The 15636-nt window shown below is 38.0% G+C and overlaps 2 protein-coding genes across 5 annotated transcripts in view; one reads left to right on the top strand and one right to left on the bottom strand.

Moving 5' to 3' along the window:
* Window positions 1-15636, bottom strand: part of ZDHHC13 (zinc finger DHHC-type containing 13) — a 22357-nt gene continuing 6721 nt past the window's right edge. For 2 of the 3 annotated variants that reach the window (XM_008640894.2, XM_017743656.1), the window contains exons 9-15: window positions 14101-14225; window positions 13009-13071; window positions 12482-12575; window positions 11033-11116; window positions 10070-10227; window positions 8763-8860; window positions 7649-8268 (exon numbers count right to left, since the gene is read on the bottom strand). In XM_008640894.2, coding sequence (XP_008639116.2) covers window positions 8133-8268; window positions 8763-8860; window positions 10070-10227; window positions 11033-11116; window positions 12482-12575; window positions 13009-13071; window positions 14101-14225 — 758 coding nt within the window. In that variant the 3' untranslated portion in view covers window positions 7649-8132. Of the gene's footprint in view, window positions 58-185; window positions 251-1373; window positions 1488-7648; window positions 8269-8762; window positions 8861-10069; window positions 10228-11032; window positions 11117-12481; window positions 12576-13008; window positions 13072-14100; window positions 14226-15636 lie in introns of those variants that run through there. The other variant, XR_001865095.1, reaches the window with a different exon arrangement.
* Window positions 1-15636, top strand: part of CSRP3 (cysteine and glycine rich protein 3) — a 24455-nt gene that overhangs the window by 7230 nt on the left and 1589 nt on the right. Inside the window, exons 3-7 of one of the 2 annotated variants that reach the window (XM_017743657.1) lie at window positions 3220-3388; window positions 4752-4887; window positions 5350-5443; window positions 6543-6610; window positions 14906-14914. In XM_017743657.1, coding sequence (XP_017599146.1) covers window positions 3220-3388; window positions 4752-4887; window positions 5350-5443; window positions 6543-6610; window positions 14906-14914 — 476 coding nt within the window. Of the gene's footprint in view, window positions 1-3219; window positions 3389-4751; window positions 4888-5349; window positions 5444-6542; window positions 7226-14905; window positions 14915-15636 lie in introns of those variants that run through there. The other variant, XM_008640896.2, reaches the window with a different exon arrangement.

Here is a 15636-nt window from a genome sequence, read left to right as displayed (position 1 = left end):
ACTCCTCTGTGATGTTTGGCTTCCAGGAATTTTGCTTTCTCTGCAGATGAGGTAGCACTTAAAAAAAAAATCAGAGAGAAGGTATCAATTCATTCTCTTGCCTTTGTGGAGAGAGAGAGCAAACAATTTGCTAAGAACTAGATAGCTGAAGAGTTTATTTAGCAGACAATGCTCGGGATTATTACCTTTGCAGTACAAATTCCAGCATGACAGTTTAGAAGCCACTGAATCCAATTATCTCCCTCCTTTCCTGCAGGGATAGAGACTTCTTATTTGGAGGCATGAGACTAATATTACATGCTAACCTGATACAGCGCAGCACTTTGCAGAACGAGTCCAAAGGACACACCTGAGCTGTCTTTGCCTTTCTCCAGGTGCCCTAAAAGTGATGCCTAAAAGTTCAAACTATGCCTTTAGCGATGCCTAAAAGGCCAAGTAAGAAAGGATTCTCTCAAAAAGTTTTCAGTTAACTGACAACCTTCAGCCAATTCTTACTGAATGGTAAAAGAAAAATCTCAGTCTCAACTAGAACCTTCTTAATGCTTCCACGTTCTGCCTATAACAATTAATACTAAATAAAAATAAAGACCTGTCCTAATAGAGCATAGTTATGAATATTTCTCAAGTATAAGGTTCGTTCTTAGCACAACTGAGTTATTTTCTTTTAGTGATTCATGATAAACAACATACATCCATTATCTCTGACAAATATTTAGTCTGCTGTGGGGCTCTTCTTGGTTGGTTAGGGGTGTATTTTGTTGTGTTTTGGTGGGTTTTTTTCCTTTATTTGCCCCTTGTAGTTTTAAGTCTGAATTAAATTATTAATAGGTTAGATACTAAAAAAAGTATTCCCATCAGAAATATGTTTAAGGTCAAAACCTAAAGATGCATCTAAGTTGCCTGGTTGGCATATGAAAGGTATGTTAATTGGCTTTAGTTTCCCCATGATTCACACACACTATTCAGCAGCTCTGGATGCCTCAGTATCATGTATCACATTCATGGGCTATGAACCATTTATAGGATTTCATTTCTCAACAGAAGAAAACCAATCCTCCCCAGCCTAAACTCAGGCATGAATTTACCTGTTTTGCTGCACTTTTGTGTATTTCTATATAAAACTGTTTCAAATATACCTTCTATTTCACATTGTCTTTGACCAGGCATGCAAAAACACATCGGTATTTTTTGACTAAAGAGTTCAATTTCAGCAGAATTATAAACAATTCAAGCAACCTGTTAACACAGGAAGAATCAGACAAGCTAAACTATATATAATACTCTCTCTCCACTCCATAGTTTTTCCCTACAAATATTTTAAAAGAGAAACTTGTTTCCAGCAATCCCTCCTTCCCGTGCAGACTCCTGTTTACCTGCAGACTGCTGTTGCACTGGCAGCTTTTACCCAAAGTGCAGCTGTGATGGACATTTGGCAGGATCACACATCATCAACCTGGATCTCCTCAGTGCCGGCAGGAGAACAGGATCTGTTGGCAGATGACAGGTCTCAAAGTTATTTCAACAATAGCACTTCAAGGGCTTTTGCTCCATCTGTTGTGGTGAATTGATACCCTATCCCTAAGGTACCAGAAATAGAAACACTTTATCAGCTGCTAGAGTTTCCATCATCCCTTAACTCCCTTAGCAAATATAATTATCATCTCAAAGCAAGACTGTAGTACAAGGAGATCAGGTTCACACATTTACAGAAGCTCCTCATTTTATGTCTGTTAACTTCAAAGGTCTTTGCAAATTATTTCCCCCTCCATGCAGTACAGGGAGGAGGAAAGCCACTAAGATAACCAGAGAGCTGGGGATGTATAACTAGTCCTATATACTGCCTCTTAACAGCAACCACCTACGGGTTGGAGCTACATGATCTTTAAAGTCCCTTCCAACCCAAGACATTCCAGGATTCTATAATTAAAGCTGCAGGGGGTTCCAGGGTGTAAATTCCCTGCGGTGGATAAACTGGACTCAGAGGAGGACATTTAAAGTAAACGTGGGGGAAAGGCACTAATCAAACCCTAGATAGCTCCTCCAGAGCTTGCACTTTCAGCCACTTCCAATACTTTGGTATTTCACAGCTTTCTGTTGCCTACATGAACTCAGCAGCTTCGTTTTCCAAGCTACGGACAGCGCGTGACTGGAATGCCCTCTGCAGGGCAAGCACATGCTCTAAGGAACATGGAGAGAAAGTTTTTGCCTATTTTTTCTCCACTTGTAATCAATCACTGTTGAACAGTGAACAGTTTGTAAGAAGTATTGCAATATTAACTTTTTAGCATACTAGAAAATCCTGGTTTTTGATAGGGACTGACTTGAACGATCATCCTCTCTCCGTGGGGTGGAGGCTGTCTCACACTGAGCTCCCAAAGTGGTGCAGCAAACACAGGCATACACTCATCACCAAGTAGTGAGGAGAACAGTCACTATTTTTTTTCCCATTCATTATTAGTAGTGCGGTAGAGGACATAATTTGTTTTCCCTGATGAAAGCTGGGCATTCCTATGGCACCTTCTGTCCAAAAGTCTGCCAGACCTTTCCTAGTGAGCTAAGCTAGGCTGTCATTCTCTGTAGCAAACATGATTTGTAAGAGGCCTGCTTGGGAATGACTACAGCCACACTCATCATCCTGGAGCAAGTCTGACAGAGCTGACACTTGCTTTGCCTTAGTGCCACAGCTCAAACAAACAAACAATGATAAAAAACCCCCCCAACATGTCCTGCCTGACTCCAGACATGGTGTCGATGTTAAAGCCTCTTTCAGAAACACACCACATCAAAACAGCCTGGGCTGAGCTGAGAAAGCCACCACAGACTCAGAGCAAGTATTTTGAAAGGTCCAGATGCACAGTGGAATCAATGCCCCTGCAACCTTCTTTCCCCCCTTTTTTAAGGTTTGGGAGTTTAGGATCGTTATCTCAAGTCCATCTTAAGCTTCACAGGTCTAGACAAACTCTCTCAGCAAGCCCATGATTTCCCTGGGGTCACAGGATAACTTCAGAGTGGCAAAAAGAGAACAGCTTTTGTGCACACACACACCTACCTCCCCCCTACCTCAGCAACAGCCCAGTCAAGTTTTATACTGACTGGCTCATTTTCACATATTTTTAAAGTTAAAAAAGAAATAAATACTAATTGCAATTATTTTAAACCACATCAATTCAACTTTGAAAAGGCACATGCTGATACATGCCTCTCTCTCCCTGTTTTCAGTGGCTTGCAGGAAGGCTCTGGACAGCACCACAGTAGCAGCTCACGAATCTGAAATCTACTGCAAAACCTGCTACGGGAGAAAATACGGCCCCAAAGGTGTTGGCTTTGGACAAGGGGCTGGATGCCTCAGCACTGACACCGGAGACCACCTGGGCTTGAATCTGCAGCAGTGAGTTAAATCCTAGTGACAGCTCCTGTTTCTGGTCCTACTTGTCTCTTACCAGGGTATTTTAGATATTTTATTCTGTTTCCATAACAACGTCCAGCGTAAGGAGCAGAGCAGACTTTCCTACACCCTTTCCTTCCAAGGATACAGTAATTTACAGTTTTTAATGATGCTCAGTCTCTTTAAGCCTGCTTTACAAATTATCCCCTCCTTCAATAGGCAATTATTCTGCAGAAGCAGCCTTTATATGCCACCACACACGTAAATATTCACTGCAATTGTAATCTGCCATTTGTAGCACAGTGGTAAAATCACATTCACTATAGAAAAAGACAATTTTTTTTTCCCCTCTTAGAGGCTAAAATCCAGTTAAGGTTTTACTCTTAGAGAAATAATCACACTACCCCATACTGCTAGCTCTCCTCTCAATGGGGGAAATAGCATTTCTAAATCCTCCCTGTGGTTCAAATAACACTTACAAACACACTGAGAACGTGTTTGAACAAAGAAATTCTAATGGGATACCATCTTCCAAAAGCACATAATTAGCTCTGACAGTTCATTTTTATAGGATTTTCCTGCAATTCTCAAAGCTCCAGATTTCTAAATCAACGATGCTTCTTCCTTCTGGTGGTCTAACTGTAAAGAAACCAATTAACCAATATGCTATGTAGGAAATAAAAGCTTTAACAATGTATTTAACTGTAGCTCCTTGTACCATACAAATCTATTACGGGCAGAGTTTTGCATCAAAAACTGTCACATCCTGTGGATATAATGACCTGTTGCAGTCCAACAGTCTGATAATTCAGAAATCATTCTGTGAAAGGCTTTATGCACAAAGATATAAAGCACAGACTCCAGAAATAAAAAACAAAGCTACTTTTCTGATGTGCTTTTGATCCTAGGCCAGGTAAGAACCCCAATTCCCTGTCCAAATGTCTCACTGCCTAATGAAACTGTAGCATGCAAAACCTGAATTTTTATTTTCAGTTTGATGAGCACCAGCAGATAGCCAGTTACAAAGAATAGAGACTTCTTGTATTTTCCCTCTTGCCTCTCAATGAGAGAAAACTGGTTTTTACTTAACTTTTCATTAAACATAATCTTTTCTGCATGTGGCTGCTGTCAGCTCCACGAACAGGTAACAGAACAGGTAACATCAGAGCTTACAGTACCAGCTTCTCAATCACACAACACAGAATTCAATAGAATGCTTTGATTTTCTTCTTTTTTTATCTCCTTTTGCATGTCAGAGACCAGCAATTAAGTATTTTTTATACCTTACCAAAAAATCATGAAATCCTTTTTCTAAGGAAGACAGCATTTTTAAGCAGCATTTAAAAACATTGAAATTCTGTTTTAGGGGGTCACCAAAGCCTGCTCGCCCTTCAACACCAACTAATACTTCAAAGTTTGCCAAAAAGATGGTAGATGTGGATAAATGTCCCCGTTGTGGCAAATCGGTGTATGCTGCAGAGAAGATCATGGGAGGAGGAAAAGTAAGTAGTGACTTCAGCACTAGGAAAAAACTCCATAGTTTTATAAGGGTGAGAAACTATAGCTAAGAGGTCCTTGATCATTTAAATTTTCATTCATAAAGAAAACATGAGGATGAATTTGCAAATTGCTACAACAGGATGTAGGTTCAGGTTTAAAATCTTGGGCTTCTTGTAAGCCGCCTTCAACTTTTTGCTTCTTACTCGTGTCCGAGGACCAAGCACTGATTACTAATGGCTGTTCCTCCATCCCTGGGTATATTTATAAACCTTTATTTGTAGTGGCAATTGAAAATATATTAGACAACGTAACTGAAAAGACACTAACCTGGAATGACTAAAAATGGAAGCCACAAGATCAACAAAAGAATTTTAACCTTTTCACACCCCACGAAGCAGTAGTTCTCTGTTTCTTGTACCTGTTGGCTTCCTGTAACACACAATGAATTGTCTTCCTTTCCTCAGCCTTGGCACAAGACCTGCTTCCGCTGCGCTATTTGTGGGAAGAGTTTGGAATCCACGAATGTTACGGACAAAGATGGAGAGCTCTACTGTAAAGGTGAGAGTTGCAGAGAGCTGAAGGGTACGGAGTCAATCTAAAGTTAGTCTCTTCAGACCTAGGATTGCCATCATGATTTACCTTGCTGTATGCTTAACAACCCCAGGAAATTTCATTTTGTCTCTTTTTAACAACTTTCTGAAAGCAAAGAGCTACAGTAACATTGCAGTTGCAGCTTCTACTATTAACATTTAAATTTTAAAGCTATAAATTTCCTACTAATGTGACAACCTCTCGAATCTGTCCTCAGACCTTCTAACAGAGCACTGGCAGGCTCTTGTACCTGCACAGTCTCACTAAAATAAAAAATCCACAAAGATACAGATCTTTGGTCCTCCAAATTGGAATTCTTGCCTGTAAAATTTTAAAGATATTTCCACTGCATGGGTAGCACAGAAGATAATGCAAAAATGGTAAATTATACATCTAGATGTTCTTCTCAAATGCAGAAAGTTCACAGACTTCACTTGACTCCTAGAAATAGCTTAAGGGGAAAAAAATATGCAAAGTTTTTATATCCAAAGCTAAACGTTATAGAGAGCCCTAAAGAAGAATACTGGAGTTCCAGAACTTTGGGTACAGTCTGTCAACCACAAGTGGATCAAATTGGCATATTGGGAGAAATATGCTCACCATTACCACTTGGCAGAGTTGTGATAAATAACTACACACACACACTAACCAATACAGAGTTCAAATGGAATTACCTAAATGCTCATCACTACTTTCTGGATTATGCTCTATTTCTTTCAACCTCCTTAAAAATCTCCGACTTACTCTGTATTACTCATCAGACCAAGTTTTACTGAGCATTTTCAGTAAGGAAAGTAGTTTTAATGAAAATATTACTTAGATCTAAAAAAATATAGTTTCTTAATTTTTTTTGAGATCACCAGATGCAACTTCTGTGTAATTCAAATATGTAGTACCAGTTTCACTATTAAGACCTGGATAAACTTCTGAGAAATACACTATTTCAGATTTCCTTCCTTTTTATTAACTTAAATTTGATAGTAATCTCAAAATGAAAACCAAAAGACATTTACCTCTATCTGAGAGCCTTCAGAGTACCATTTACCTCCCCCTCCTTCTTTTGCAGTTTGCTATGCAAAAAATTTCGGTCCCAAAGGAATTGGGTTTGGTGGCCTCACTCAAGTGGAAAAGAAAGTATGAAAATAAATGGATACAACAGACTCAAACTGCTGTTGATGCCACCAAGTGATAGCTGTCAAGGAAAATATTAAACAACACATAGTGCTAAGAACCTAGGGCATTTGACTAAGATTTTCCACCTTGCAGGAAAAATTTGTGTGTTGTATCTTAAGAAATTAATCTTAGAGTAGATTAAAAAGGTACAGTGATAAAACTAGACTCATGTTTGTGTTTAGTAAATAAAGGCAAGGAACCTCATGGAACATTATTGCTCTTTAAACTAGTACTGATCACATTCTAGACTGGAATTTTAGATTCATAGTGCCCCGTTAGGATAGGGATCCCTTCTGGAGTGAAGGGTCCAGGTGTTCCCAGTTAGACTGTATTTTCCTTTGTTCACAATGTTACACTCTCTGTATTTCCACCAGTCTCCTAGTTGAGTTTTGAACATGCCAGCATTTGTGTTATGACAAGTAGGTGTTATTTGCTTTGAGAGACAATTAAAAAGGATTTGAGATTCTCTCTCTCTGAGGGAGGCATTTCTAAAAACACCCAACATTTTCTCAGAATACAGTGTTACAAGTTTTGTCTGTTTTCAAGCTACAATAAAGTACTTACTGCTTCACGTTATTTTTATTTGTATTTGCCTGTGCTTTTACATTCTACAGTGTTGCAGATAAATGGATTTCATCAAGATGAATGAAACCCCTTTCTTAACTACAAGAATTGCATTTCACTACATTACTTACTATGTTTTTTTTCATTGTTATCTACTTTGACTTACATTCATACCACACAGTCCAGCTGGCCCCTCCTTTTCTTGGGAATGTGGCTGACATTAGCTACTACAGATGCAAGGGGGAAACAATTCCCTCTTTTTATGTACATTTCTATTTTCCATCATAAGCTTACCCATTTTCATACACTAACAGGGCATACATATGTGAAAAACATAAGGCAAAGAGTCAGGCTTCTTCTTATGGTTTTGTGCCTACCCACTCTTAAATACCTCACTGGTCACATATCCCTTGAATCTATTTCAGTCTGCAAAAATACATTTACAAGTATGAAAGCTCTATTTTATTACATGTAAACCCTTCAAATACAAAGACTTAATAGAGATTTTCACAGCATAAGCAATAAAATTACAATGTAATCGTTATATTAAGTTTTTCAACATGAACATTCATCTTAATTTTCAAAATTGTCTTTTGCTATCAGCAAAGTGAAGCAAAGGGTACCAACATCATTTTAAAATTTTGCCCTAAAAACTTACCTTTAAAAATATATATATTTGTGTCATCTCCTCACATAAAATTTTAAATAGTTTCAGCTCAACCTACTCAAACTATACATACACAGACACATGGTGACTGTTCCACATACAAATCTGCTGTATCTTATGCAAGGTAAGTTTAATATTTGAAACAATAATAAAAAATAAAACCAAGCAGCTTCAGAGGAATTTGTAAAAATTAACAAAATATCCAGTTTTATTTAACTTTCAGCTCAACCATCTTAGAAATTAAGCAAAACTTTACACAGAATGAACATTTTTCTCCTTTGCCAGATGAAAAAGTTTGTATTGCTTGGTCCAGTCAATTACGTTGGGTTTGAACATACCAAAGCAACTGCACTGGAAAAAGTCTGCAAGATTCTGGAAGCATCCAAGGCTGAAAAAAAGAGAAAAATATGCATTAATAAACCTAAAATAAGAAGACTGCAAGCATGAAAAATACCAGTTCACCATGAGACAGTACTTAAGATATTAACCTGTCAAGGGAGACAGCTCAGGGAAAAGAAACAGAGGAGCTCTCAACTGAGCATTATTCCTTTGCTGAACTTTTACAACATGTTTTACATTAACAATTGAGAGTTGAACTCAAGTATTTAAAAGTTAGTAACATCTCATCTGTTAGTATACCTGAGGAAACAGGGAAACCTTGGTGCCAATTTCTCTATTAATAGAGCTAAATACTGCAAGAGAAGTCAGAAAGGGGTCGGTTCATACCTAATTCTCTTTCTGATCAGACACAGAGACTGATGAACAAATTAAAGGACAGCACTCCCTCGCACCCAGAATAGTGTTTTTGCATTTATGAAGCAGTGAAGCAAATCAGTACTGAAGAGATAACATGCTTAAAACACTCTGTTCATTACTACCCACTTGTATGGAGTCCTCCTGAGTGAAACAGGATGCTTAGACGATTTTCTCTGTACCAGGAGATTCATTCTTTCATGTGAGGTCAATCCCAGGAACACAATCTGATTGGAAGAAAAATGTAAGTAATGGTTACAACATGAACATCACAAATTAAACTTCTGGGGAGACTAGAAGATACTAATGAGAAGGAAGCAGGGTGGAAGAGGTTGGCCATATCTAACAAATAAGTAACCACTGCTATAACTGATGACTGAAAAGTCTGTATTTAAATTGGGCTAAAACAGAACCCAGCAAGCTCTAACACCAGCTTCCCGAGGAGGCAAGCTTAACTGGGATATCTGTGAAGACTCTAATTAAGATTCACAGATGTCTGCAGAAGTATAAGATCTATCACAGTTATTTTGTCTATATTCTACCACAGAATATGGTAAAATGGTAGAAAAGAAAAAAGGTAAAAGAAAATGGTAAAAAAAGATCCCTTGATCCACAATGACACTAAATGCCATAAAGCAGTACATTTTCAAATGACTGGGTACAAAACACAGCAGTTAAACTGTAAATATCTTCCCTATCTTTTTCCAGCATGATATCCCAGTGCCTTGGACACTGCAAAAATCTAGCAGTACCTGTTTAAAATTGGGGAGCTTTTTGGTTTTTCTTTTTTTTTTTTTTTTATTAAACAAGATGTAAAACAAGTCCTTAGCTCAGTATGTTTAACCCATATTTCAAAGACACCTCTTTCCTAAGAGCTGCTAAACAAGCTGTTTCACAGATGTTTTAAGACAGCTCTTCTCAATTTTGTTTGCATAGCCAAGCTTTTCTCTGAGAAAAACATAAACAAGAAATTTGACAGTCCTCAACAAGATAAAATCCAGGTCATGTATTTTTACTGTAGCAGTGGGATTTAATACAGTCTAATAACACATGCCTGAGCTCTGCCACAGAATTTTCAACTCAGGAATAATTGTGTTACTGAGCTCTTGGGCAGTTTTGGGGGCACTAATACCAGTTCTATGAGTCAAATAAATTTCTTGTCTTTAAATACAACTTTTTAAAGGTTTGGAATTTTTGATGAGTAGTAAACCCAGCACTCAGTTATAGGAATGATTTGCAGGCTGTGATTCTACTTCCAACAGGGGAATGCTGAGTGCACAAGAATCTGTGAAACTTCAAGGTCTGCCCTGAGATTTAAGAGAAGCACCTTACTGTGACAGTAATCAGGGACAGCAGGCACAGAGTTTTTACGGGAGCAAATCATTCAGGGAAAAGCTTTAATGTGACAAGAAGCATAAACTGAAGGAAAATATTACCTGATAAAGCTGAACAGTGAGCCACAAGGAGGCCCATAGGGTATGGAAACAGGCTACTGAGAAGATGTAGGAAACCCACGGAGAGCAGGACACGGTCTGGGTGAAGTATGTCCACACTCCATCTTGATGGTAGCTTGCTGCACAGTGATTGGACCAATCTGACAAGACACACAATCAGTTAATTATAGTTTTAAGCCATTCAGAGCTGAGCAAAGATTATTTGCATGAAATGAATATTAGATAGCAACATCCTCTAGAAATACCACATTTCACCTACCCCGTTGTCACCCCAAAGCACCCACATAGATATGTGACTGCTTGCTATTCTGGCTGCATAATCTTTACACTCTGTGCTCATGATCCACAGAAAAACATACTTGTTTTAAAGGGTTGGTGCTATGGTAATTCATCCTCAGGAACTACATTGTAAGGGCTTTCCTCTCCTTTCCAATAATTTTTTTTAATTTTTCAAAGTAACAGTTCAGATTTATTAAGGAGATAATATACTTTTTTCTCTTCAAAATTAAACTACTTTAAAAACAAAAAGAAATATTTGCATTTAGTAGAGATAGTTCCAAATTTAAAAAAAATCAATAAAGCTTTTGCAATAATGTATTTACAAACTTATTTTCTGTTACAGCAAAGGGCATCCAGATTAGAACCTGTCACCTGACCTTCCTCCACATGGCTTCCCTATTTCCTTTCTAACAAAAATGCTTCCTGGTATTTCATTTTCCAATGGACATCCCACTACAGCAGCATCTTTGCTCTTGCTCAACACAAACGGAATCAGGTATTTGACGAAAGACACAGATGCATTTTCACTTAAGCTACACAATAACATCACTGCTGAAATAAGGTATCACTTTCAGGGTACACTTGCTGGAAATGAAATGCTAAAAAATAAAGACCACACAGAGATGGATTTGAAAGATAAATTAAACTAAATTAATGGATACATACACTGGAGAGTTCCATAAAGCAGCCAGACACCAGTCATTGTTAGGAAAGACAGGAACAGCAGGTAGTAATAATGGTTCCCAATGCCTGAAATTGAGGCAAGGAAAAAATTTTTAAAAGTTGGACATTTTAAAATTCAGCACTACTTGCATTTCCACTGAAGTTAACAGGAATAAAAAGAGTCAAAACCATTTCTTATTTTAACCTCTGCCATCCACAGGAGAGCGTGACAAGGCTGATCTCTCTCTCAACTTTCTCCTGTAAGCCACCCCAATTCATATAATAGAATTAGTTCTGATAAAGTCAGCCAGGATTTGTCTCTCCTTCAGAGCATGCCTTCAGCTGTTTTAGTCTGATGAGGACTAATTAAGCAACTACAACTCCCTCCCATGCATAATAAAATTGTCTCATATGACTGAGAAGTCTAAGCTATTCAGTTTGTCTGACCTTGTGTGCTTCATACACATAAAAAGCCCCAGACCTCTGTCAGAAAAATTGTCACATGAAGATACGGGTTTTTTAAAATTACAGTCATATTGCTCAAAGCTTTGAGAAAATGCATCAGAAGGATGCCTGGCACCTTCTAAATAGCAAACTAATAGAATTTAACATTAGAAGAAAAGCTATTGGCAAAAAAATAAGTGAAAAATATATTATTACAGATGTAAAGCTGTCACCTTCCTGTCTTAAGCTGGAAGCTCATCCCCAGTAATGAGCCAGAAAGGAAGACAGAGGGCAAGAGGGAAGAACACAAGACCATGAAAACGCCCTTCGGGGTTATCTCAGTGGTACAGCTGCTCCACTGAGAACCATCCCTAACAGTGACAAGAGGCAATGGAAGTTCAGGAGGACACACGAGTCCAGCCTCTTCCTGGAGTTCATTCTCCTCATCCATAGCTACTGCATTAAAATGTCAGAGTGTGCACACTTGTCTGGTTCTTTTAGTATCTACTCTTGGACACATTGTCCAAAAAAGTTTATCTAATCCCCTTCTGAACCTGCTGATACTGCCTGTGTCTGCAAACCCTTACAGCAGTAAGCTCCAAAATTTCACTGCCTGCCATGTGGAGACATTTTTTTCTTTAACGATTTTAAATCCTTAGTTCTACTATGATGTGCTTGGCTAGTAACAGTTCTGCATTCACTTTAGCCACCATCTTAATAATTTTTTTCTTTCCTTTTTCAAAGACTCAATCATATCCCCTGTTCCTTCTCTCTCCAAAGAAAGGGTTCCAGATTTTGTGGTCTCTATTCTTAGGGTGACCTCTCCCTGAATAATTTTATTTGCTTTTCTCTCTTCCATCTAATTTCCCTCTGGCACCTATCAGAGCCCTTCAGTATCAACTGGATATTCTTGCATCATGTGTGCTCTCTCTTTAAGGGGACAAATGTTATCTCTGTGACTTTCAAAATACATAGCATATTCAAATTTGATAAGACACATACTCTTACCTATGCAATGTCCAGTCCACAGAGAATGCTGATCATATCTGGCTACACATGCCTGGCAAGCAAGGCAATGCACAGATCTCAAAGGCTTCCTTACCTAGGTGAGGATGAAGGAAAAGAATGCACTCAGAGCAGAAGCATCTACTTTGCTCAAAGCCTTCATCTCAAAGGCTTCATCTTACTGTTACCACCACATTTTGCATAATTACTGTGTCATAGACCTCACAACACAGAACATAGATGAGAACCATATACCTTAATGTAAAAAAAAAAAAGAGATGGAATTTAAAAAAATTAAGATTAAATTAAATGTTTTAAATTAATTTAATTTAAATTAATTTTCAAAATAAAGTCCAAGGATCTCAAAGCATCTCTTGTCACCATAAAAGAAATAAAGAAATCTAAACAATACAGAACAAACTACTTGTGTAACACTTTAATGACAAGCAGTGAGGAAAAAAGGGGTTTTTACAGCAGTATTTAGTAAAAGGCAGGTTCACAAAGAAAAAAAATACAAAAGCCCCACTTACAAGACATGATGTGCAAAATGTTCTGAAGTCCAAGCAACCAGCTTCTGCAAGAGCTACAATATTCTGAAAGACAAAGTATTTTGTGCTTGCATTTGGGTCACATTTCCATAGGTGCTATGAAGATTTCCACATTAGGCCTTTTGCAGTTTTTAAGTATTTTAGTATTTGTAAGTATTTTAGGTGTCAAGCATGAACAGGAATAAGAACTTGCTATTTAAAGAGATCCACAAGGAAAACCAAACCAGTAAAGACTAACGCAGCTTCACCCACACAAGATTACTCAGAAAAGTATCTCCGTGTTGTCAAAATAATGCAAATTAAATATTCCTTAAAATGAGATGGCACCTCTCTATAAATAGTCAGCCAGACTTCAGGGAGATGACATCTGCTCCTTTACAAGGATACAACGTTTATGAGTCCTGTGCCAATAAGTTAAAACTGCTGTTTATGCTCTCTGGCAAGCTGATGAAATACAACCTCAATGAGAGCCATGAGACCACAAACAAAATGCTTTCCTGAACCTGTAGGTTGGGGAGACCAAACACTAAAATCTCTAATGATTGGCTGCCCATGATTTCTTTTGGCCACTATAAAACAGTTAGGAAATAGAAAGTTAGTTGCATGATGTTCAAGCACAAAAACCAAATCATTATACACACCCTCAAAGCACATTACAAACTTCAGATAATTACTAGCATTGATAAAGGAAAGCCATGTGACTATTTCTTTCTAACCAGAGACAACTGGAGCAGAAACCATATGAAACTTCCATTTTTTAAGTGAAGTTTTATGTGAATTCATATCACAGGTAACAGGTGGGTCTGTACAATGTTTGGCCAAAGCTCACACTTCAGTGAGAAGATAGAGGCAAAGAAATTATAGCAGGATGAGGAAGATAAGGAAACAAGCAGTAGAAGAAGAAATTCTCCAAGATCTGTGATGTTCAATGACATTGCTAAAAACTCTTTAAGGAAGAATATTTCACTGCTTTCAAGTTTAACAAAGCTGCACATGATGACAAACAAATCAACCAGAAGCACATACATGCTGTACCACGTCAGCCCTTCCATTTGTTGTTACAAAACCACCTACCTCTTTTCTTTCTTCTTCTGAAGTCTTTATATATCCAGGATCAGTACTCCAGGTTTTATAGAAATAATAGAGAAGACCCATCATGCTGAACACGACAGTGATTTTAACAATTACATTTGTGGTATGTGATAGTCAGGTTAAGGACTATATTCCTATAACTCATACCACCACTATTTGTCAAACAAGCAAAATATTCTAAAATTAGTTTATACTACTTTACAAGCAACACAGAAAAAGAAAAAAATTACTTTCACTTTTATAGTGGGATCCTCTCCTTCCTTCCAAGGCTATCTTATCAGAGAAGTGGAATATTCTGTCTAGTTTGAGTGCTGGAGAAGACTTTTACAACTGTATAAACCTGCATCACAATATGGCTCCCTGTCACCCTCCTTAAAAGCCCTCCAGACTTCTGCCTTTGATTTCTTTTTTTCCCTCGGACGCTTTTCTATTTTATTTAAACAATACCAGTCAGACACGCAGAGCTACAAAGCTTCAGACAGCTGTGAGATTTGTTTGGCTGCTGCACCCACCCCTAAGTGAAACAGGCTCTTACTCAGTCTTACCTTGTCCCATTCATTTCAGCCAAAAGCAACTAAATATACTCATTCAGAAAAAATGTAACTGAAAGCCACTCTGAAACTATTTTTGTCACTCTAAAAAGCCCAAGCACAGACTCCTAAACAATTCTGAAAGTAATGGGACATTAAGAACATAGCTTTTACACCATGAACTAAAACCATCTGTGTATCAGATGAGTGGGGAAGAAAAACATGTCAAGATTAACTGTCTCTATACAGCAACAGAGGAATGTGAAGTGGGACAAGTTTCATACTAACTGAACTCATGCATCAAACTTGAGAGCTCAGGCTGCTAAAGAACAGTCCCTGATGCCACCAAGGAGCAGGCAGAGAGCTCAAGCCTGGATTGCATCTCCAGTGACCCCTCAGTCACTCCATGAACTCCAGTGCAAATAATTTTTAAAAATCCAGGATGGCAACCTCAAATTTGTTTTGTCTTATGAACTAACAACACTGCCAACAGTTCTATTTAAAATCAAGATGATACCTTATGAAATATTGGCACAAATGCCAGCTGTGTTTGTTACAATGCAGTTGCAGAGTGCACAGAAGTCAAAATGATGATGTGTTTTTTGTGGATACCACTGGTCTCTTTGCACTGCTATTGGTTTTTTGGAGCTAAGAAAAATACATACTTAGAATGGCTGGATTTTCATTCAGTCCAGAGGAAGTTTGACAGACAAATACAGATAACTAAAATCCTGAAAACTTTTAAAACATTCAGATCTGTGACCAGCTCCAGAAGGAAAACACATTCATGAGAAAAAAGGGTTGGATAGTGAAATGGAAACCTATCCACTGGCCCATCTCACCAAGCTGTGGTTAGGCCTTCAAGAATATCGCTATGATCACTATCTTCAGCAAAGTATCTGACTCAAATCCCTACCAGGGGAAATCTTTTTCTCCTTTTAATTTAGATGACACCAACAAAACAAACCTTAAAGCTTCACAACAATTG

Source organism: Corvus brachyrhynchos, unplaced genomic scaffold (assembly GCF_000691975.1).
Source record: "Corvus brachyrhynchos isolate BGI_N302 unplaced genomic scaffold, ASM69197v1 scaffold169, whole genome shotgun sequence".
NCBI classification, from domain to species: Eukaryota; Metazoa; Chordata; class Aves; order Passeriformes; family Corvidae; genus Corvus; species Corvus brachyrhynchos.
This window is presented reverse-complemented; position numbering and strand designations above follow the sequence as displayed.